This window comes from Heloderma suspectum, chromosome 1 (assembly GCF_057233095.1).
Source record: "Heloderma suspectum isolate Gila_16-S chromosome 1, 16-S_ref, whole genome shotgun sequence".
In the NCBI taxonomy this organism is placed as follows: Eukaryota; Metazoa; Chordata; class Lepidosauria; order Squamata; family Helodermatidae; genus Heloderma; species Heloderma suspectum.
In genome coordinates this window covers 72,059,045-72,083,810 of record NC_139458.1, presented here as the reverse complement: position 1 = coordinate 72,083,810, position 24,766 = coordinate 72,059,045, and the positions used below count along the sequence as shown (strand labels likewise).

At 45.1% G+C, this 24,766-nt stretch overlaps 1 protein-coding gene across 1 annotated transcript in view; it reads left to right on the top strand.

The window, feature by feature from the left end:
* LOC146357387 (cytosolic phospholipase A2 epsilon-like) overlaps positions 1 to 23,196 on the top strand; it is a 123,612-nt gene extending 100,416 nt beyond the window's left edge. The window contains exons 15-20 of the mRNA XM_084846386.1: positions 6 to 143; positions 10,244 to 10,354; positions 12,646 to 12,837; positions 15,778 to 15,944; positions 20,589 to 20,775; positions 22,886 to 23,196. Coding sequence (XP_084702512.1) covers positions 6 to 143; positions 10,244 to 10,354; positions 12,646 to 12,837; positions 15,778 to 15,944; positions 20,589 to 20,775; positions 22,886 to 23,094 — 1,004 coding nt within the window. The 3' untranslated portion in view covers positions 23,095 to 23,196. The remainder of the gene's footprint in view (positions 1 to 5; positions 144 to 10,243; positions 10,355 to 12,645; positions 12,838 to 15,777; positions 15,945 to 20,588; positions 20,776 to 22,885) is intronic.
* Positions 23,197 to 24,766: the final 1,570 nt, after the last annotated feature.

The window sequence follows — 24,766 nt, the reverse complement described above, 5'->3', positions numbered from 1 at the left end:
TGTAGAGTGGATGGAATTTACCCCCTTTGAGACTGGATTATTAAAATATGGTGCCTATATTCGTTCCGAGGATTTTGGAAGCAAATTCTTCATGGGCCAGCTAATGAAGAAGGTTCCAGAATCTCAAATCTGCTTTCTAAAAGGTGACTTAAATTTGTCTATGTTTTGATACCACTTTCAAGGTACTATAATGCTTATGAAATCCCCTAAATTCCAATTTATAAAAAATCTATGAATGCAGCATGAAGGTTTGTTTTGTTGCTGTTTATTCATTCAGTCGCTTCCAACTCTTTGTGACTTCATGGAACAGCCCACGCCAGAGCTTCCTCTCGGCCATCGCCACTCCCAGCTCCCCCGGAGTCCGTCACCTCCAGAATATCATCTATCCATCTTGCCCTTGGTCGGCCCCTCTTCCTTTTCCCTTCCACTTTCCCTAGCATCAGCACAGCATCTTCTCCAGGGTATCCTGTCTTCTCATTATGTGGCCAAAGTACTTCAGTTTTGCCTTTAATATCCCTCCCTCAAGTGAGCAGTCTGGCTTTATTTCCTGGAGTATGGACTGGTTTGATCTTCTTGCAGTCCAAGGCACTCTCAGAATTTTCTTCCAACACCACAGTTCAAAAGCATCTCTCTTCCTTCGCTCAGCCTTCCTTATGGTCCAGCTCTCGCAGCCATAGGTTACTACAGGGAATACCATTGCTTGAATTATGCGGACCTTTGTTGTCAGTGTGATGTCTCTGCTCTTCACTATTTTATCAAGATTTGTCATTGTTGTCCTCCCAAGAAGTAAACGTCTTCTGATTTCCTGGCTGCAGTCAGCATCTGCAGTAATCTTTGTGCCTAGAAAGACAAAGTCTGTCACTGCCTCCATGTTTTCTTCCTCTATTTGCCAGTTATCAATCAAGCTGATTGCCATAATCTTGGGGTTTTTTTGAGGTTTAACTGCAACCGAGCTTTTGCACTTTCTTCTTTCAACTTCGTCATAAGGTTCCTCAGCTCCTCCTCGCTTTCAGCCATCAAAGTGGCATCATCTGCATATCTGAGATGGTTAATGTTTCTTCCAGCGATTTTAACTCCAGCCTTGGATTCATCAAGCCCAGCAGGTCGCATGATGTGTTCTGCGTACAGGTTGACTAGGTAGGGTGAGAGTATACAACCCTGCCGTACTCCTTTCCCAATCTTAAACCAGTCCGTTGTTCCGTGGTCTGTTCTTACCGTTGCTACTTGGTCGTTATACAGATTCCTCAGGATGCAGACAAGATGACTTGGTATCTCCATACCACCAAGAACTTGCAACAATTTGTTATGATCCACACAGTCAAAGGCTTTCGAATAGTCAATAAAACAGAAATAGATGTTTTTCTGAAACTCCCTGGCTTTCTCCATTATCCAGCGGATATTGGCAAATTGGTCTCTAGTTCCTCTGCCTTTTCTAAACTCAGCTTGTACATCTGGCAATTCTCGTTCCATGAATTGCTGGAGTCTACCTTGCAAGATCTTGAGCATTACCTTACTGGCATGTGAAATAAGTGCCACTGTTCGATAGTTTGAACATTCTTTAGTGTTTCCCTTTTTTAGTATGGGGATATAAGTTGATTTTTTCCAATCTGGTGGCCATTCTTGCATTTTCCAAATTTGCTGGCATATGGCATGCATCACCTTGACAGCATCATCTTGCAAGATTTTAAACAGTTCAGCTGGGATACTGTCATCTCCTGCTGCCTTGTTATTGGCAATGCTTCTTAAGGCCCATTCACCCTCACTCTTCAGGATGTCTGGCTCTAACTCACTGACCACACCGTCAAATCTATCCCCGATATTATTATCCTTCCTATACAGATCTTCCATATATTCTTGCCACCTTTTCTTGATCTCTTCTGCTTCTGTTAGGTCCTTGCCATCTTTGTTTTTGATCATACCCATTTTTGCCTGGAATTTACCTCCAATGTTTCTAATTTTCTTGAAGAGGCCTCTTGTCCTTCCTATTCTATTATCTTCTTCCACTTCCATGCATTGCTTGTTTAAAAATAATTCCTTATTTCTTCTGGCTAACCTCTGGAATTTTGCATTTAATTGGGCATATCTTCCCCTATCACTGTTGCCTTTTGCTTTCCTTCTTTCTTGGGCTACTTGCAGTGTCTCAGCAGACAGCCATCTTGCCTTCTTGGTTTTCTTTTTCTTTGGGATGTTTTTTCTTGCCGCCTCCTGAACAATGTCACAAACTTCTGTCCATAGTTGTTCTGGGACCCTGTCTACTAAATCTAGTCCCTTAAATCTATACTTCACCTCCACTGCATATTCATTAGGAATATTAGTGAGCTCATACCTAACTGATCTGTGGGTCTTCCCTATTGTCTTTAGTCTGATTCTAAATTGTGCAATAAGAAGTTCGTGATCTGAACTAGGGATGTACGAAAGTCACTTACCTTTTCATGGATGTGATTCGCGGTGGGGGGAAGGCACTCTGTCCCTTCCCCCGGAATCCTCAATGGGGAGGGGAGGCGATCTGGTCCTCCCCCCCCAGAATCCTGCCCGGCTGGCTCCATGCAGCGGCGGCTCCGCGGAGCAGCTGGCCAGGGCCATCCGCAGCTGGCGTTCCGGCCGCGGACTGGCTGCTGCGGATGCAAATGGCGGCCACCGTAGCGGCTGCCATTTGTGTCCAGCCAGGCTGCCGTGATAGGCTACATAAGTATTTATGTAGCCTATCACGGCAGGCAAAAAAACCCCAAAACCAGCATATGCAAATGGTGGCGGCTACAGCAGCCGCCATTTGCGTTCCCTATTTTTAGCCATTTTAGCCTACGTAAATATTTACGTAGGCTATTACGGCAAAAAAAAGGGGGGGGGAACACAAATAGCGTAGTTGGCACTATTTTTGTTCCTTTTCCCCCCGCTGTTTTAGCCTACGTAAATATTTATGTAAGCTATTACGGCGAAAAAAAAGGAACGCAAATAGCACCCACTGCGCTATTTGCGTTCCCCTTTTTTTTCACCGTAATCGCCGTAAAATGGCGAAAAATAGGAAACGCAAATGGCAGCCACCGTAGCCGCCACCATTTGCGTACACTTTTTTTTTTTGCTTGCCGTGATAGGCTACATAAATACTTACGCAGCCTATCATGGCAAACAGCAGACGCAAATGGCGGCCGCAGCAGCTGGTCGAAAGACCAGCCGCCGCTGCCGCCGCCACCGCTGGCGGAACATCCGCACCATGTAAGGTTCGTCCTGGGGGGAAATCCGCGGGGGGGCAGGGGGTGGGAGGCCGTTCTTCCACGGATTTTGGGGGGCCGAATGCCAGTGCATTTGGCCTCACTGAAATCCATGGTGGAATTCTCCGCCATCCCTAATCTGAACTACAGTCAGCTCCAGGTCTTGTTTTTACCAACTGCATAGATGTCCGCCACCTTTGGCTACAAAGGATGTAGTCAATCTGATTTTGGTATCGACCATCTGGTAAAGTCCATGTATGAAGTCGTCTTTTAGGTTGTTGGAAGAGAGTGTTTGTTATGCACAGTGAGTTGTCTTGGCAAAATTCAGCCTACGTCCCACTTCATTTTGTTCTCCCAGACCATGCTTGCCTGTAATTCCAGGTGTCGTTTGACTACCCACCTTAGCATTCCAGTCTCCTGTAATGAAAATAACATCTCTTTTTGGCGTATTATTCAGTAGGTGCTGCAGATCCTCATAGAATTGATCTACTTCTGCTTCTTCAGTATCTGTGGTTGGGGCATATATTTGGATCACTGTGATGTTAAATGGCTTTCCCTGAATTCAAATTGAGATCATTCTATTTTTTTTTGGATTGTATCCAAGCACTGCTTTAGCCACTTTATTATTAATTATGAAGGCTACTCCATTTCTTCTGTGGTCCTCTTGTCCACAGTAGTAGATCTGGTGGTCATCTGATGTGAAGTGGCCCATTCCAGGCCATTTCAGTTCACTGACACCCAAAATGTCTATATTTAATCTTGACAATAATCACATCCAATTTGCTCATAGATCTTACATTCCAGGTTCCTATGGTGTGTTGATCTTTAGAAGATCGGATTTGTCGATCACCACCAGCACCATCAGCTGCTAGCCGTCCTTTCAGCTTTGAGCTAGCTGCGTCATCACATCTGGGGCTAGTTGAACTTATCCTCTGTTCCTCCCCAGTAGAGTTTTGACCATCTTCCGACCTCCGAGTCCCATCTTCCGATGGTATACCGACATATCTCTGGTTGTACTAATCCATTAAGTTTTCATGGCAAGAATACTGGGGTGGGTTGCTGTTACCTTCCCCAGGGATCATATTTAGTCTGACCTCTCTGCCATGACCTTCCCATCTTGGGTGTCTTACGGTTTAGCTCATGGCGTCATTGAGGTTCTCCAGCTCCAGCACCACGACAAGGTAATGATCTCCTTTGCTGAAGTTTGTTTACTTTCTAAAATATCACAAAGGCTGTTTTCCTCTACATACTTACTTGGAAATAAACTCTGCAATAAAGCCTTAGGAGAGGCATTATTTATTCAATTATTATGTTTCTATACCGCCCAGTAGCCAAAGCTCTCTGAGAAGTTCACAAAAATGGAAACCCTACAGTTGTTGTTGTTGTTCAGTCATTAAGTCATGTCCGACTCTTCGTGACCCCATGGACCATAGCATGCCAGGCCTTCCTGTCCTCTGCTGTCTCCCAGAGTGTGCTCAAGTTCATATTCATTGCATCGGTAACCCTACAGTTGTTGTTCAGTCGTTCAGTCGTGTCCGACTCTTCGTGACCCCATGGACCATAGCATGCCAGGCCTTCCTGTCCTGCGCACTCTCCCGGAGCGTGCTCAAGTTCATATTCATTGCATCGGTGATGCTATCTAGCCATCTCATCCTCTGCCGTCCCCTTCTCCTTTTGCCTTCAGTCTTTCCCAGCATCAGGGTCTTTTCCAGAGAGTTTTCTCTTTGCATTAGGTGGCCAAAATATTGGAGCTTCAGTATCTGTCCTTCCAATGAGCACTCAGGGTTGATTTCCTTTAGGATTGACTGATTTGACCTCCTTGCAGTCCAGGGGACTCGTAAGAGTCTTCTCCAGCACCACAGTTCAAAAGCATCAATTCTTCGGCGCTCAGCCTTCCTTATAGTCCAGCTCTCACAGCCATACATTACTACTGGGAAAACCATAGCTTTGATTAGACGGACCTTTGTTGGCAAGGTGATGTCTCTGCTTCTTACTATGCTGTCTAGGTTTGCCATAGCTTTCCTCCCAAGGAGCAAGCGTCTTTTAATTTCATGGCTACAGACACCGTCTGCGGTGATCTTGGAGCCCAAGAAAGTAAAATCTGTCACTGCTTCCATTTCTTCCCCTTCTATATGCCAGGAAGTGATGGGGCTGGATGCCATGATCTTCGTTTTTTTAATGTTGAGTTTCAAACCAGCTTTTGCACTCTCCTCTTTCACCCTCAACAAGAGGCTCTTTAGATCCTCTTTGCTTTCTGCCATTAGGGTGGTATCGTCTGCATATCGGAGGTTGTTGATAATTCTCCCAGCAATCTTAATTCCGACCTCTGATTCATCCAACTCGGCATTTCTCATGATGTACTCTGCATATAAGTTAAATAAGCAGGGTGACAATATGCAGCCTTGTCGTACTCCTTTCCCAATTTTGACCACTCGGTTGTTCCATGTCTGGTTGTTACTGTTGCTTCTTGACCCTGGTACAGGTTTCTCAGGAGACAGGTAAGGTGGTCTGGTACTCCCATCACTTTAAGAATTTGCCACAGTTTGTTGTGATCCACACCATCAAAGGCTTTAGCATAGTCAATGAAGCAGAAATAGACTTTTTCTGGAATTCTCTTGCTTTCTCCATGATCCAGTGAATGTTGGCGATTTGATCTCTAGTTCTTCTGCCTCTTCGAAACCTGGCTTGTACTTCCGGTAGTTCTCGGTTCGCATACTGCTGAAGCCTAGCTTGTAGGATTTTGAGCAGAACCTTGCTGGCATGTGAAATGAGTGCAATTGTGCGGTAGTTTGAACACTCTTTGGCATTGCCCTTCTTTGGAATTGGAATGTAAACTGACCTTTTCCAGTCTTGCGGCCATTGTTGAGTGTTCCAGATTTGTTGGCATATTGAATGCAGCACTTTAACAGCATCATCTTTTAGGATTTTAAATAGCTCAGCTGGAATACTGTCATCTCCGCTAGCTTTGTTGTTACTAATGCTTCCTAAGGCCCACTGGACTTCACTCTCGAGGATGTCCGGCTCAAGTTCAGTGACCGCACTATCATGGCTATCAAGGACATTACTATCATGGCTATCAAGGACATTAAGATCTTTCCTGTATAGTTCTTCTGTGTATTCTTTCCACCTCTTCTTAATCTCATCTGCTTCTGTGAGGTCCCTGCCTTCTTTGTCCTTTATCATGCCCATCTTTGCACAAAACGTTCCCTTGAGATCTCCAATTTTCTTGAAGAGATCTCTAGTCTTTCCCATTCTGTTGTTTTCTCGATTTCCTTGCATTGTTCATTTAAGAAGGCCTTCTTGTCTCTCCTTGCTATTCTCTGCAACTCTGCATTCAGTTGGATATATCTTCCCCTTTCTCCCTTGCTTTTTGCTTCCCTTCTTTCCTCAGCTACTTGTAAAGCCTCATCAGACAGCCACTTGGCTTTCTTGCATTTCTTTTTCTTTGGGATGGATTGAGTTGCTGCCTCCTGAACAATGTTACGGACCTCCGTCCATAGTTCCTCAGGCACTCTGTCTATCAGGTCTAATCCCTGAAATCTATTCCTCACCTCCACTGTATATTCATCAGGGATATGATTTAGGTCATACCTGAATGGTTTAGTGGTTTTCCCTACGTTCTTCAATTTAAGCCGAAATTTTGCAAGAAGCAGCTCATGATCTGAGCCACAGTCAGCTCCAGGTCTTGTTTTTACTGACTGTATAGAGCTTTTCCATCTTTGGCTGCAAAGGACATAATCAATCTGATTTCGATATTGACCATCTGGTGATGTCCATGTGTAGAGTCGCCTCTTGTGCTGTTGGAAAAGAGTGTTTGCTATGATCAGCGTGTTCTCTTGGCAAAACTCTATTAGCTTTTGTCCTGCTTCATTTTGTACACCAAGGCCATGCCTGCCCGTTATCCCGGTGATTTCTTGACTTCCTACTTTAGCATTCCAATCCCCTATGATGAAGAGGACATCTTTTTTTGGTGTTAGTTCTAGAAGGTGTTGTAGGTCTTCATAGAACCGATCAACCTCAGCTTCTTCGGCATCAGTGGTTGGGGCATAGACTTGAATTACTGTGATGTTGAATGGTTTGCCTTGGGTTCATACTGAGATCATTCTATCATTTTTAAGATTGTACCCCAGTACTGCTTTTCCCACCCTTTTGTTGACTATGAGTGCTACTCCATTTCTTCTAAGGGATTCTTGCCCACAGTAGTAGATATGATGGTCACCTGAATTAAATTCGCCCATGCCTGTCCATTTTAGTTCGCTGATTCCCAAGATGTCGATGTTCAGTCTTGCCATCTCATGTTTGACCACCTCCAGCTTACCTTGATTCATTGATCTGACATTCCAGGTTCCTAAACAATATTGTTCTTTACAGCATCGGATTTTCTTTTCACCACCAGACATATCCACAGCTGAGTGTCCTTTCGGCTTTGGCCCAGCCGCTTCACTCTTTCTGGCGCTACTTGGAAATTCCCTCTGCTCTTCCCCAGTAGTATATTGGACACCTTCCGACCTGAGGGGCTCATCTTCCGGCGTCATCTCTTTTAGCCTTGTGATACGTTCCATGGGGTTTTCTTGGCAAGAATACTGGAGTGGGTTGCCATTTCCTTCTCCAGTGGACCACATTTTGTCAGAACTCTCTGCCATGACCTGTCTGTCTTGGGTTGCCCTGCACGGCATAGCTTATGGCTTCACTGAGTTACGCAAGCCCCTTCGCCACAACAACGTACAACATAATAAATAAAACATAATATAAAACCTTTAAATATTTAAAACAGAATAAAACCAGAGTAAGAACCAGCAGCAGGAAATGATTTTAAAACTCAAGAAGATACATTTAAAAACAAACCAAAGAACTAAAATTCCTGGGAAAATACAGAGAACTTCACCTGGCACCAAAAAGGCTACAATGTAAGTGCTAGATGAGCCTTATGGTCCTTACATTGTGGTCACCCACAATGGTTTTTAGAATGTCTCTCCTATTCTAAAAGGCCTTTCAACTTTTCAGAATGGAGGGAAAACTGCACAAAAATTGGGAAGCTACCAAATGACTGGTGTTCAGCAGGGAAAGGAGGTGGAACCATGAGAAGGGGGTGTGGCCACCTAGGGAACCTTGGAGGGCCAGATTTTCCCCCCAGGCATGCTGGATTTGACCCCTGGGCCTGAGGTTCTGCACTCCTGCTCTAAAACATTTGCAACTCTTCCCAATTTGATATCATCTATTAATTGGATACATTGATACTGTCTTCTAAGTCATTAGTGAAGTGTAGGCACTTGTCCCTACACAATACTAACATATCTCTTAAGGCAATTCCTTTTTTACATGCCTGTTTTTTTGCCTAGAATATGCACAGGAGTAGCAGACTCAAAGCCTACTGAATGGCTAGAGGGGAATTGACTTTCTTCCCAGATTATATTGGGCAATATTTCAAGAATGACAGAGACAGAATAAGTCTGCCCTCTTGTGACAATTCAGTTACAAACTAAACTAAAGAATTGGCTATTTGAATTAGAGCACCCAACTCAATCCTAGGGATGTACAGATTTTATTGAATCCATTCCATCTGTGTTTTATGGACTGTCAGGTGACTTTTGCTCCATCGTCCATGCATTGACAGATTTGGAATCTTTTCCTCCTGTGGAAAAATACACAAAAAAAGTCTGCCACAATTTACAGAACTTTTGCTGGCATGTAACATTTTGTATATTTTTCTTAATACAGAGTACAATCAATGAGTAGAGCGCGCATACACACAAAGATTGCTACACAGCAGAGGCTGAAGAGAGAAATATAAAACTTTTCTTAATGGCATACATACATTAGCGTTGTTTTGAGTAACTTTCATGTTTTTGTACAACTAAATTTGTGTACAATTCCAGAAAGTAAAAAACTGGCCTGCAAGTCTGTGTGACTGGGAAAACGCCAGCCTGCTGTGGAATCTGCAAGTTGGATTCATAGAAATCTGAACCTGTTTGAATCCATTGTGGATTTCTGTGACATGATCCTACTCAAGTCCCAGTAATTGTTTTAGGAAATATCACAATGCCATATTTCTTTGGAGGACCGGTATATTAGAATGAATATACACTTATTCTGAGTGTATATTCAGGAGTCAGGACATAAAGGTGAACCCTGCACCTCTTCTCAAGCAGGCCAGGAAAGAGCTAAAATAGATTGCAGTGCAATGTTTGCAGTGAGGGCTCTCAAAGATTGTGCTTTATGTTCTATCAGTTTTGCTTTGTATTTTGGTTTTCTATACATACCTTTTCCCTTAAAGTCTCTGGCTCACCTGTAGCTTAAAAAACAAAAAAACTTGCTTCAAGAACCAGCAACACTGAAGAACTCATGTTGAAAACTGTGTGCTTCTTCTTTTGTCGTTCGTGGTTTACTTTGTTGTAGTAGGTCATTCAATAATATTTGGTATTATCAGTAATTATGCTGCTGCACATGCTGTTTGGTATACTTTAATTCATCATTGTACCTGGATACACAACAGTCAGGCATGCCTTTCTCCAAATCCACTAAGAGAAAAATGCTGAGAGCATTTTCTGTTGGAGTCAAATCTAGTGACCATATTATTTTATGCCTTACAACCAGAAGACTAGATTACTGTTTATCTAATGAAACTTGGATTCTTGTCCACAAAAGCTTACATCATAATAAAGGTGATAGTCTTTAAGGTGCCACAAGACTGTTTGCTGTTTTTGCTGCTACAGACAGCACAGAAATGGTTTTATATTGAGTGACCTAATCCATTACTATTGTGCTGAGTGGCAGTGGTTGTCTAAACTCTCAGACCACCTGAAATCCTTAAATGGAAGGATACCAGGGGATTGAACCTGGGACTTCCTCCATGCAAAACGTATTTCTACTGCCCAGCTCCTTCCTATACAAGTTTTTGACTTGACCCTTCAGAAGACTGCCCTGCATCTTAATGCACCTGAACAAGAATTGGCAAATGTCCCCAAACAGGCCTCCCACATATATATTTCATACTAGATTTGAATTTCTTATTCGATCTCTCTCTCACACGTTAGGTATGTGGAGTAACGTTTTTTCCTATAACCTGCTGGATTCCTGGCGTGCACTTGACTCTTCAGAAGAAAGCTTTTGGCATAGGTGTACCCGGGACAGGGTAAAGGATATAGGTTGGTCATATATGCTTCACTTTATATTTGGTTATAGATTTTAAATGTTTGTGTCATTTGGCTCATCACTATAGTATCCATTCTAGCGACAGAATCCTTGCCTACACCAGCGGTGACTGATGGCATGAGATTTTTCCACCAAGCTAAATCTAAGCAACTTCATTATTATGAAGGACAAATTAACCCGTTGCAGCAAATTATTGATTTTGTCATCTTCCAGAACATTACTTGTCATTACTGTAGTTCTAAGCGAAGACATTTCACTCTCCAATTAATGTTCTTTTATGGCCAGGTAGATGTAATGCATGTGAACTGGTGGCCTGAGTCTCCTTCTTTGTGTCCTACACACACAGATACACACAGACACACACACACAAAACCCACAAATGGAGCAAAAATGACATACGAATTTAACATTCAGCATACTTCAGATGTATTTATTTTTAAATTTCAAATACTTTGACATTTTGCTTTTTTGAAATGTAACCCTGAGCGATACTTTTAGAAAATTTAAATGAAGTCTTGTCAATTAATGTTAAAAGAATGCCGTGAAGTATCAGCTTGCAGGAGCTCCTATGTCTACATGGCCTTCCCCCTTTCACGTCCTGTGGCAAGAGGAGAAAGCACCCAGTATATCCATCCCTTTGTATATGTGGTACTACACCCGCTCACCCAGCCCTCTGCCACTTAAATGAATGGGGAAGCCTACATATACATGAAGTGAGTGTGCTCATAGGACTGTGGCCTCAGCTCCTGATACATGCATGGGTCCCCTGTCTCACAAATGCGGAATGCACAGGTTCCAGGCAACATGGCCAGCAGGCACATTGTATAAGGGGGCATGATTTTGCTTCCCCCCCCCCACAATCCTGCTTGTGCATATTTATTTATTTATTAAATTTATTAACCACCCATCTGGCTGGCCACCCAGCCACTCTGGGTGATGTACAAAGCATATAATAAAACAGTTTAAAACAATAAAATTCTACAATAAAAACATTTTCTAAAATACCCTAACCCACCCCAAATGCCTGCCTGAATAACCACGTTTTTAATGCATGGTGGAAGCTCATTAAAGAGGGGGCATGGCGGAGTTCCCTAGGGAGGGAGTTCCACAGAGTGGGGGCCACCACAGAGAAGGCCCTCTCTTTCGTCCTCACCAGTCTAGCTGTCCTGGCTGATGGGACAGAGAAAAGGCCATCTGAGGCTGATCTTGTGAAGCACCTGTCTGGTGTTGCTGGAGCTGCTCCTTAAGATAGGTTGGGCTGGAACCATATAGGGTTTTAAAGGTCAAAACCAACACCTTGAATTTGGCCCGGAAAACATCTGGTAACCAGTGCAATTCTTTCAGCACTGGAGTGATATGATCTCGCCAGAGGCTGCCTGTAATCAGGCAAGCCCCTGCGTTCTGTACCAGCTGCAGTTTCCGAACCGTCTTCAAGGGTAACCCCATATGTAGAGCGCATTACAGTAGTCTAAACGAGAGGAGACCAGGGCATGTACTACCGATGGGAGCAGATGGTCGGGAAGGAAGGGGCGCAGCCGCCGTATCAGATGGAGTTGATACAGTGCTGTCTGTCTCACAGCTGACACCTGAGCCTCCATGGACAGCTGGGAGTCCAAAATGACCCCCAGGCTGCGGACCTGGTCTTTCAAGAGTAGCCGTACCCCATTCAACACCAGGTCAACATCCCCCACCCTCCTCTTGTTTCATTGAATGCATGAAAGGGTTCAAAAGAACACCCTTTCAGGGTAACCATTTAAATAACAGACAAAACCTTCTAATGGTGCACTTAAGTAGTACTGAACTGATTGCTTCTCCTTTTCCCCAGCACATGCAGAACTGGTCTCTTCCTTTCCCTCTGCACTGGCTGCTGTATGAACTTGCCTGCCAGATGCTTCTCAGATCTCCACAACAGAGCATAAAGGCAAGAGCCCTCACCCCAACATGGTGAGCAGACTCTCTGCACCCAACCTACATACTTCCATGTAGCTATGGGTACAACTGTACAATGTGCAAGAGACACAGACATTTAATTAATGTGTGGAAGTCAGGGGCAAAGCCTCCCCCAACCATTCAACCTTAATGAACTTAATAAAGGCCTTCCATATCGTGAGAGGGTTTTACTCTTAAAGGCAGCCTAAATAAAATAAATAAATTTGAAAAATATACAACCATGTGATAATCCAAAGTTTAAAAACAAAATAATTATAATATACATCAGTCTGTTTCATTGATTCTCCTCCATATGGCTGCATTTGTAAATTAATTGTTTTCTTCTGACCTGCAGAAGAAAGGCCTCCTCAGCCACCAAGACCGCAGGAGTTGAATACTCACCTAGTTATCCCTGCCTGTAAATTTTCTAAGGTCCTTCGTGAAGTCATCACACAGCGCATAACAACTTCAAAATTCTACAATTTCTTAGAGGGATTACAATTAAGCAATGGGTATCTAGATAATAAGAACTTTTCTATCTGGAAAGGTAAGTGGTCAGAAATTCTAAGACAATTTGCATAATTTGACATTTATTAAGATGATGACTTTGGAGAAAATGTGATGAGCTTCATATTAAAAACTGCATATTTATCTTTGTATATAATTAATTAAAATAAATATCTTGCTAGGGGTTGCCCCCCCCCCCATAAAAATAGTCATGTAACTAAGCTTCGATTCAGATTACGAGACTATGCTGTTCATTTGTTTAACTTCCTAACAACATGAGTCATAATAACTGAAAGTGTAATACTTGCATTTTAAGATGAGAAAAAACAAGACAGCGATCAACCTGGCTAAGCTTTTAATTTTTAAATGGGTTGAGAAAGAGAGAGATTGGAATCTAAACAACAACTGCTCCCATTGAGCAGAGGTCAAGCATCACAGAATGGCTTGAAGTGTTGTTACCTGTTATTTACTGATGGAAACACAAAGGGATAATAAGTTGTAGTTATACCTGTAGAATTTACTATGAGGACTATGAGATGGTGCATGCTGGGGATAGGGATGGGTGAGAAATTAAATCCATCAAGGTTTTTTTTATGGATTTACCCAATCTGCCTCTCTTGAGCTTTTCAGTGAGCTGAGAGCTATGTACGGAAATCAGTATTTTTGCAAGCTTCCCAATGCAGTTCTTCTCAGGAAAAATGTGCACAACAATGTGCATATTGGGGCAAAGTGGGCACAAAATATTTGAGAAAAGAGCACACAAAACTGCATTTCACAAATATAAAGTACTAGGGAGGGGTCCTGAATGCATACATTTAAAAACTGTATGTAAAAGTGTGTAAATTAGGAAAAATGCACACCAAAAAATATGAATTTCCTTGTGAGGAAATGGGACAGAACAAGCTTGACTTCTACCCCCCCGCCCGACAACCTTAGCAAGATAGACCCTTCCATTTCTAGCTGGGGGAGGCATGCATTGAATTGTTTGGCTGTGTTTTGCCAATTGTTTTGTCAATAAGCAATGGTTCTTTTTAGATATTCAGAGGCAATGAACACACCAATGGGTGAAGGAAAGAAGTTTATTTCGCTAAAATAGGCTAATAAAGCAAGAAAAAAGCAAGACAATACATTCAAAGCATAAAACAAATGTTCCTTCAGTCACTGGGAAACCCATACCCTTATCTAGAGATCAGCAAATCAGATAACAGCAGTGAACTGCATAATGCCTGCAGCACCAGTTCCGGATCGGTCTATGGCGAGTCTATGAAGCTGAATTGGGAGGGTCCCACGGACTCATATCCTATCCCCTTGATCCCTCCCATTCTGGACATGGTCCCACGACTTCATACATTCTACATTCTTGTAGACTGGAAAACAACAAGGCTCAGCAATTAGTAGGCAGGCAGCCGAACACAGATAGCTCCCATGTCCACTCTCGGCTAGGCTTGAGATTCTGCCAAAGTCTTCATCTACCAGCTGGAGCACAGCATTAACAGCCTTAACCCTGGGAACTAGCAGGAACCCCCCGACAGCTCAACAAAAAGGCACAATGGCACTGTAGACATGGGCAAGGGAACTGGTGCACCACTACCTCCTTAAAATACAATGGCCTTCAACGTTTCCACTATAGGCTGTCACTGCTGAATGGTGTCAGAAGCGGCATGGCATGAGCTGGAGTGTGGTCAGAAATACCCAATGCAGTTGTGGATCAATGACTTCCTCATCCCATGCTGCACACAGTTGGATGCTCCCCATCTTGGTTCACTGCTGCCTCCTCCAGATAAGCACCCTCCTCCATGCTTTCCCATCAGGACTGTGTGGTGGTTACAGAACAGTGCAGTCTACCAGCCACCACACCCACATTGAATATAAGTGAATGAGCCTACTGGGTTGGGCGTGAGCAGTGGGCCCACACGCTTCTCCCTTGTTCCATCCCTCCTCCCTTCATGCACTGGCTGTGATGCAGAGAACCCAAGTTGTTTAAACCAGAGTACTCCATTATGACTGAAAGGGAAGGAGGAGGAGCAGGAGGGCCTGAGGCTCATTCCCTTCATCAAAAATCATAGTTTATGAACCTGGGAATATTATGTCTGAACTAGGCCTGTGCCTTCAGATTCGAATTCCAAGCCAAAGTGGGGCGATTCTTCCCAAATCGGTCTGGGTCTGAAGCAGGCCAGGATCGGTCCGAAACAGGTCAGATCAATCCAAATCGCTTCAGATCAGATCGCTCTGGGCACCCCCGCCCCCAGAGTTGCTCAGTGAGCATGCAAGCCCCCTGATCCTTACCTAAACCCGTCGTCGTGAGTGCGAGCAGCCAGCAGCCTCTTCAAGAGAGTCGCCATTTCCTTTTAAAATGGTGACGGGTCTATTCCCGTATATCAAATGTTGTGTAAATGGCAGCCGTAAGGCAGTCATTTACACAGCGTTGCCAGTTTAATTGGCCATTAACGCCTGTAATGTTGCGGAAATGACTGCCTTACAGCCGCCAACATTTGATATAAGGAAATAGATGAGTCGCCATTTTAAAAGAAAACGGTGACTCCCTTGAAGAGGTTGATGGCTGCAGGCGCTCGTGACAGGTCTGGGTAAGGAGCAGGAGGCTCGCGCGGCTCAGTGGGCAGCAATTCAAGTGTCCATATCTTGCTTTGGATCTGGAGTCTGAAGCTGGTCAGACTGGGTCCAAATTGGGCTGAGGCAGATTGGGGCCTATTTGGAAGCTCCAAATTGGCCTCCAAAGTGGGTTGGGGGGTTCCATGCACAGCCCTAGTCTGAACTAGCCCAAAGGCTCACATTTTGTTGTGGCTGTTGGAAGGAAGGCAAGAATGGACTTGGGGTTTGGGGATGCAATACTCTTTATATACATACATACATACATATCTCACAATGACTGACAGAAAACTGGAAAAGGGTAAATTGATCAAAGAAGCAGGAGACTACTTCATGAAATTATTAACTGCTAACAAGAATGTTTGCCTTTCAGATACTGTGTTAGAAACACTGCCTAACCAGTTGACAGCTACATCAGAATACCTTTCCCTTGTTGATACTGCAGCCTACATAGACATCAGCTACCCACCGCTCCTGAGGCCAGAGAGAAAAGTGGATGTCATTCTGCATTTAAATTATTCTTCAGGATCGCAAATATCAGTGAGATGATTTGCAATTAGGCGTTTGTGGTTTTTGAATCATTGCTTTCTGTTTTGACACTTACAAGCTCTAGAAAAAAAAGACTTGGGGCCACTTTATATGTTGGTGTGCTGTGAACACCACTTGAATGCTGCTTGAAATGGCTTCAATAGTGTAACAAAGCTTTGACACATGGATTGTCCCCATTTTATGAAGAGTACTCAAAGGCCAGCATCAAGAGTAGGTATGGTTGGGCGCTTGTCAAATGTCCACACCCCAGCAGGCCCACTGACAAGAGCCCACATCTGAGCAGGGGTGCACTGCCTGCAGCATCACAGGAACAGCTCATGGTCACTCAGTCTCAGGGCTTGCATCAAGGCTAGGCATAGTCAGGCAAGTACCGTGTGCCCACACCCCAGCAGGGGCCCACTGACTAGAGCCCCATGGACTTGCTCCTCTTCTGCACCATTGCAACCCGCTTGTTAACCTGCCTCTTGCTCTGGCTCAGACAATAGTGGTGGTGAGAAGGATGAATGGTAGGTGCCACTGCAAACTTGCTCACTGGCTCTCTGCCCATCAAGCAATGTTTCTACTAGGGATGGCGGAGAATTTCTCCCCGAAACTTCGGGGGGCCGAGCGCCAACGTGTTCGGCCCCCCGAACAAGTTTCGGGGAGAAATCCTCCGCCCCCCCGCCCCCCCCCCGGGACGGGACTTACCTTCCCTGAATGTCCCTCCCGGCGGCGGGTCCGGCTGGCGGTTCGTCCGGTGTTCGAGCGGGGCGGGAGCGGCAGCCGGTCTTTCGCGTTTGCGTTGCCCTTATTTTCGCCGTAGTCTACGTAAACATTGACGTAGACTACAGCAACTAAATAAGGAACGCGAATGGCGGCTCCCTATGGGGGCCGCCATTCGCGTACGCGCTTTTTTTTTTTTTTTAAAGTCACCCGTGATAGGCTACGTGACGATTCACGTAGCCTATCACGGCTGACTTTGCAGATCTAGCCGTGATAGGCTACGTGAATCGTCACGTAGCCTATCAGGGGACTTTTTTTTTTTTTTTTTTACTTTCGTGTTCGCGGCCGGGCGAGGCGGGAAGCCTCCTCCCCGGCCTGAATTTCGGCCGGGCGAGGCGGGAAGCCTCCCCCCCCCGGCCTGAACTTCACGGGGGGAGCAGCGAAGCGCTCCCCCCCACCGCGAAAAAGCTGCGAGAAAAGGTAAGTGACTTTCGTTCACCCCTAGTTTCTACTGGTATAGTTTCTACTGGTATCCACACCACATCCACAATGGTGTGGATACCAGTGACAGTAGAAAAGTAATGAGTTCATACGTTGTGTTGTTCTACATGGTCTGATCACCATGTGCAGCAGCTGCTACCCAGAAATGTTTCTGAAAGGTCTCCACGTGGAAGCCATAATAAATAGCATGTAGACCAGCCCTCATCAACTTCCGAAGTCCATGCTTAAAAAAAAAAAAAATCCAGCTAAGTGTGACTTTACTTTCAAACTTCTCTGTTTCCATACTTCCAAGTCCCTCTGAGTTTTCACTGTAGTTGGCTTGACTGGTAACGTTTTCCTAAATTTGAGATTAAGGAAATTGTCCATATTCAAATATTATCAAATTCAAATCTGATGATAAAAAACTTTTATTACTATAATTTAAGTTTGACTGGCGTAGGGTCAGCACAGCACCTGCCTCAGACAGCAGATGCTGTGGGATAAGGAGCAATAGCAAGTTGCGGAAGACAAGAACAGTGCACGCCATACAGCCTCCCCTGCATCTCCAAAGTGAGCCTCTTGCTGACAGGCATGCTGTCCTGTCACCAGTGTTGAAATAAGATTCAACTGCCAGTCTAGTTGGCTCCTGTAGGTAGAATGGAGGGAGGGCTGCCATCTTGCCCTTTGTCTCAGGCAGCAAAATCTCTTGGGCTGGCTCTGAGTATATACCTGAAACCTTCTGGGAGATTATGATGATGATATAGATACAGCAGGCTATTCATCTGTTGTGATGATGATCCACTAGGGATGTACGAAAGTCACTTACCTTTCCGCGGATTCTGTTCATGGTGTGGGGGGAGGTGCTCCATCCCTCCCCCCGGAATCCTCGACGGGGGGGAGGCGATCCGGTCCTCCCCCCCCAGAATCCTCGATGGCCGGCTCTGCTCTGCGGGGGCTCCGCGGAGCAGCCAGCCAGGCCAGGGCCGTCCACAGTCGGATTTCCGGCCGCGGACTGGTTGGTGCGGATGCAAGTGGCGGCTGCCGTAGCGGCCGCCATTTGCATCCAGCCAGGGAGCCGTGATAGGTTACGTAAGTCTTTACGTGGTCTATCACGTCTGGGTAAAAAAAAAAAAAAAAGACGTACACAAATGGCGGCAGCTACGGGCTACGGCGGCCACCATTTGCATTCCTTATTTTTCGCCGTTTTAGTCTACATAAATATTTATGTAGGCTAAAACGGTGAATGAAAAAGGAACGTAAATAGCGCCCACTACACTATTTACGTTCCCCTCTTTTTTCTCCGTAATAGTCTATGTAAATATTTACGTAGACTAAAAAGGCGAAAAATAAGGAACGCAAATGGCGGCCACCGTAGCTGTTTTTTTTTTTACCCAGACGTAATAGGCTATGTAAAGACTTATGTAGCCTATCACGGCAAAGACCAGACTGCAAATGGTGGCCAGGGCAGCCGGTCGAAAGACCAGCCGCCGCTGCCGAAGTTGTCGCTGGAGCTGCCGCCGCCCAGAACATCTGCCCCAGGTAAATCTCATCCCGGGGGGGATCCGCGGGGGGGCGGGGGGGCAGCAGACCATTCTGCCACAGATTTCGGGGGGCTGAATGCCAGTGCATTTGGCGTCACTGAATTCCATGGTGGAATTCTCCGCCATCCCTGTGATCCACTGATATTGAACTATGGCCCCTCTGCTCCCTGATTTTCACCTCAGTCATGACATACAATGCACTTTTCCACTATCTGCCAGGGCTGGCCCTACCATGAGGCAGAGTGAGGTAGATGCCTCAGTCTATAGATGCTCCATAGTTAGGGATGTCCATCGCTGGGAAAACCAGCCCTTTTGGGGCTTGATGTATTTTCCCGGAGCCCCTGACTCAGCTTGCATTCACACAAGCCAAGCTGAAGGCTTTTCCCCAGAAATTGGAAATTTCCATTTTATTTTACTCTAAAATCGGCAAGTTACACAAATTGCAGCTGTAATTTGTGTAACTTGTGTTAAATTTCAGCCACAATTAGTGTAATTTGCATAAATTGCAGCTGTAAACTGCTTAGTTATGTGCAAATCACAGCCACACTTTGTGGAAATTGCATCCACAATTTGCACGTAACTAAGCACTTTACTGTCACAATTTGCACAAATTACTCTAATTACGGCCACAATTTGCACAAGTTATGCAAATTATAGCTGCAATTTGCGTAACTTGCCGATTCTAGAGAAAAAATAAATAAAACGGAAGTCCGTGAGCTGGCCCAACTCACAGAGATTGAGTCAGGCCAACTCATGGGTTGGTGAGTCCGAGTCCGGGGGGGAGGAGCGAGCTGCAGACTTCACCCACCTCCCGGACAGACGCCTCTGACATCCCCATCAGTAGTTGGAAATGGCAGCAAGGTGTTGAAGGACAAAGCTCAGCTGTGTTTGTCACACAGCTTGCCCTGTATCTCCTGAGCTGCCCTGTGCCACTCAGGGGCTGTGGAAGATGCTGCCCATTGCCAGTGTTGGAATAAGATTCAGCTGTCAGTCTAGTTGGCTCCTGTTTATGGAATTGGAGGGTGCCATCTTGTTCTTCACCTCAGGCAGCAAAATGTCTTGAGCCAGCCCTGCTCCCTGCTGTTCGGTGTTTGCCTCAGTCTTGCTTACCTTCCTATTCCGGGCAATGTGTGGCCCTCTTAATTGTGGATGTAACTATGTTTTTGTTTTGTTTTGTTTGTGCAGCTGCTTGGATTTGGAATTTTCTCACAGTTCTAAGTTGCATCATGCTAGCCAGTCCTTGATAGTGGTTTCCTAAATTTCCTGTACTATCTCTTGCTGCCTTGATGCTACTGTTCACTGAATCTTAATCATCATGCCCTTCTCTCACTCTGTTCTACTTCTTATCAGCTAGTTGAGAGCTAGTGTGATGAAGTGGCTGGTTAAGGGAGTGAGTTGTGGCCCAGGCAGTCCATGATTCGTATCTTGTCTTTGCTATGAACCCACTAGATGTCCTTTGGAAAACAGCTTTCCCTCAGTTCCCCATTTATAAAATGAGCATAATACTTGCCTACCTTTTAGAGTTGTTGAAAGGTTTATTTAGATATTGTATGTAAAACACTTTGAACATTCTAAATTGGTACACCGTAAGGGCACGATCCAGTCCCACAGTGGTGCAGCACCTTCTCATGGGGGATTCGTGTAGGCTCAACAGAGCCATGTCCCCCATCATCACCACACACACAGGTGGACACAAAAGCTGCACAGGATGCCATTTCAGGCCAACAGTAGGTGCCTGCATGCCTCCCATAGCCCCACGGAGCTCTTCCTTGGTGCCCAGTGCACGTGGCTGGTTAGAACTGAATGGGGATGTCACGAATCTAAGCGTCTCTTTTTTAAAGGCAAAATAAATTATAATAAATAAGAGTAGTGAAGTTTTATTTCTGTTTTTGTTTATCACATGATAACCCAGCCTTTACAAGAAGCCTCTAGATACTTTTCCAAGCAAGGGATTCCTTTCCCCAAAGTAATTATGAATGATGTTAAGGACAAGGATCTGAAGGAGTGCTACGTCTTTGAAGATCCCAGCAGTTCAGAGGCACCCATTGTGGTTTTTTTCCCTCTAATAAATGACACTTTCAGAAAATACAAAGCTCCAGGTAAGTTATCAAGAAAAAAACACCCCTGGGCAGGGCTATCATACCCATGTAAACGAGGAGGGTTGGTGCACACTGTAACAGAAGCACAGAGAAGCCAAATTAAGAAAAGCAATCAGACTAAAAGTACTCTCAGAAAAACCGTTTTTTCAGTGCAAAACTCCAGGCTGGCTGCAGGATGGCTGTGACATCATGTGCCCCAAACAACCTCCAAACACAGCAGACTTGCAGCAAACCCCCCATGGGGATAACTTCCTGGATGAATTGCTCAGGGGTTGTTTTTTTTAAAATCCGGCTAACCACGGATCTAGTGGCCTTTGGAAATTCAGGCTATACTGAGAGTGGTGGAGATGTACGGGGAGCTGTTTCCAGTTTCTGCACTTCTCCATAATGCTCTCAGTAGAACATTCATATCCCTCCAAGTAGTGAGACATACACATTCCCAGTCTGAGGACCACTTGTGCATCGCACCAGAGATAAGACTGAAGATGCAAAAATTCCACTTCAGAACCTGAGAAGAATGGAATGAGGAAGAGCAAATCACACGTGCTTCATGTATCACCTTGAAACTCAGTGACTTCCAAAGCTGCTCTGATGTGCATCAACCTGTCAATTGCAAACCTCTCTGTAAAAGGTTGCTACTACTTAGATGTATAGCGTTGTAGTGACTCTATTGTGTAGTGACTCTATTGTGCCTACACCACACAATAATCATTGCACGATCATTACAACCTGCCATGCTCTGATAGTGCAACGTTTGAGGTCAGCTCCTCAAGCACAAAAAAGCACAGCAGTCACTGCATCTCATCCTGATTATTTCTTTGTTAGTGCAGCAACAAACCATAGCAAAAAGAAAATCGGGAAAAAAATTGCAGATAAACAAAATCAAAGATTAAGGGAGTAATTCTGTGCTCTTTGAGAGGGCAGCTGAGGGACTGTTGGATGCTGGGACTTTCCTCTCTGCAGGTGGAGGACTCCACCTCTGTGTAGGCAGAAGGTACCCACAGTGCACCATGGGTGACCATGAAAACAGCCACAGCGCCATGGCTGCCTTCATGGTGCTGCCCATAGTGCTGTGTGTGTAATTGGGTCAGAAAGGTGGCGCTCCAGGGACACGTTGGAGGAGGACTTCAAGGTATGTGTGGATCCACTGGATCCATTCCAATGACCCCTCATTCCCCCAACCCCCCTTCCCAAAAGGTTGAAAAAGCATGGATCTCTGAAACTGCTGTGCTTATTTTTCTTCCCATTAGTGTCAATGGCAAATTTAAAAAAAATGAAAGGCTGAAGAAGGGCTGGAAAATCTGCTCCCACTGTCCACCCTGGCTGGCATGAGCTGGCAGGGCTTAGGAAGTGGTGTTTCCCCTGCCACAGATTCTTCTCCCCCCCCACACACACACCCTGTGGGATCTGTAAGGCTGCCATCCTATACACGCTTACCTGGAAATAAGTCCCACTGAATGTCTGAGTAGACATGCTGAGTATTGCACTGAAAAAAAGCTACATTTCAAAAAAACCACCACCTCATAACAGAAATCTTGCTTCACTCAATCTCCACTGAATTTTTAAAGAAGCTCAACTGATGGCCAAGAATGATGTGAAGGTGACAGACATAGACTAGTCTCAGAAATTAAAAAGGTCTGGATTTAGCCCGTACCTGAATGGGAAATTGCCTGGGTACTACTAGTTTATTAGCCAGAATAATAGTATAAAATAGTAATAGTATAAAATTACACATAAGTAGAAGGTACTGGAACAAACATATATCTAATCTGGCATGGTGGCACACACAAAAGCTGAACTGTGAAGACTCTGATTCATGCGGGAAGAATTGTCTTCTCACATGGGTTTAGCAATTTTAACCATACCAGCAAAAGAAAATACAGTATTTTGCTGACATGGTTAAAATCACCACATTCACATGAGGAGCCCATTTCCACAATCAACTTTTCCCATGGTAGATACCATCGAGGTTCTGTTTCCTGGGACCTCTACACCAGCGAGATGGCTTATTTATCAGACCTTATTTGCAAAAAAAGAGGACAACACATGCAGACAGAGAGCCTTGGACTCTCAGCAAGGTGATAATGTAACCATGACCTCTGTTTTGCAGGTGTGGAACGCAGCCCCTCTGAACTGAAACAGGGTGAAGTTGACGTGACTGGTCCCCTTTCTCCATATGGATTGCAATGCTTTCAGTACACAGAGGAGGATTTTGATAAGCTGGTGGAACTGACGAGTTACAATATTCAGAATAATAAATACTTGATCCTCCAGGCTTTGCAAAAAGCAGTAGAAAGAAAAAGACACTGGAAGAAATAGGCACCATGTCAAAACAAAACATGTTTGGTAAATGGATGCATTGGGTGCTGTGTTTTCCACAGATTCGTTTATTTCCACTTAATAAATATTTATTAAAATTATTAAAAATCTTAAATATTACTTGCTTAAATATCACTACAAGTTACAAATGAAGTGCAGTGTTTATATACTTTGCTTAAAGAGATGTTTTAAGGCTGTTGGTTGGGAGGAAGTCCCATTGAACTCAATGGAACTTTCTTCTGAATAGACATATGTAGCATTACGCTGCAATTGTATCTTGGACTTCACTAGTATTCATTTATATGTCATAACTGTACAGCTATACAGGTACAGAATTCGTAACACTAGTTGCTTTATTTCTGAACAGCTGCTGGTTAAATAGTTTTGTGTCTCATTTTAAGCAATTACATTTTTGTCACTATGAAATGGACAAATAGACAATTGAAGGTAAAACCTTTGTGAACCGCCCAGAGAGCTTCGGCTATTGGGCAGTAGAGAAATGAAATGAAAATAAATAAATAAATAAATACATACATACATACATACATACTTTATTGGTATGGTTTTCACTCCTGTAATTGTATATATACAATTATTCCCCAGGAAACTGGATGAGTTTTATTGGATGAGTTTCACGTATTGAGGCCCGAAGATGCGGACAAAGTACTTGGCCAAGTCTAGTAGGCCCCCTGTGTGCATGATGCTTGCCCTTCGTGCTTTATTATATCTAATAAGAAGGGGATATCCAGCTGGGTCCAGGAGGTTGTAAATTCTTTCTTGAGAAAAGGAGTGGTGCTGGCCTCTTTAAAAGAGGCACTAATTAGGTAACTCCTGAAAAAGCCTAACATGGACCTCGATGATGTTAACAATTTTAGGCCAGTAGTAGGGGTGGATGAAAGTCACTTACCTTTTCTCGCAGCTTGTTCGCGGTGGGGGGGAGCGCTTCGCTGCTCCCCCCGCGAAGTTCAGGCCGGGGGGGGGGAGGCTTCCCGCCTCGCCCGGCCGAAATTCAGGCCGGGGGGGAGGCTTCCCGCCTCGCCCGGCCGAAATTCAGTCCGGGGAGGAGGCTTCCCGCCTCGCCCAGCCGCGAACACGAAAGTAAAAAAAAAAACAAAAAAAACGTCCCCTGATAGGCTACGTGACGATTCACGTAGCCTATCACGGCTGACTTTGCAAATCTAGCCGTGATAGGCTACGTGAATCGTCACGTAGCCTATCAGGGGACTTTTTTTTTCTTTGATTGCAATGGCGGGGGTGGCAGCCAGTCGAAAAACCGGCTGCCGCTCCCGCCCCGCTCGAACACCGGACGAACCGCCAGCCGGACCCGCCGCCGGGAGGGACATTCAGGGAAGGTAAGTCCCGTCCCGGGGGGGGGGCGGGGGGCAGGGGGGGCAGAGGATTTCTCCCCGAAACTTGTTCGGGGGGCCGAACACGTTGGCGCTCGGCCCCCCGAAGTTTCGGGGAGAAATTCTCCGCCATCCCTAGCCAGTAGTAGGGATGGCGGAGAATTTCTCCCCGAAACTTCGGGGGGCCGAGCGCCAACGTGTTTGGCCCCCCGAACAAGTTTCGGGGAGAAATTCTCCGCCCCCCCGCCCCCCGCCCGCCCCCGGGACGGGACTTACCTTTGGCAAATGTCCCTCCCGGCGGCGGGTCCGGCCGGCGGTTCGTCGGG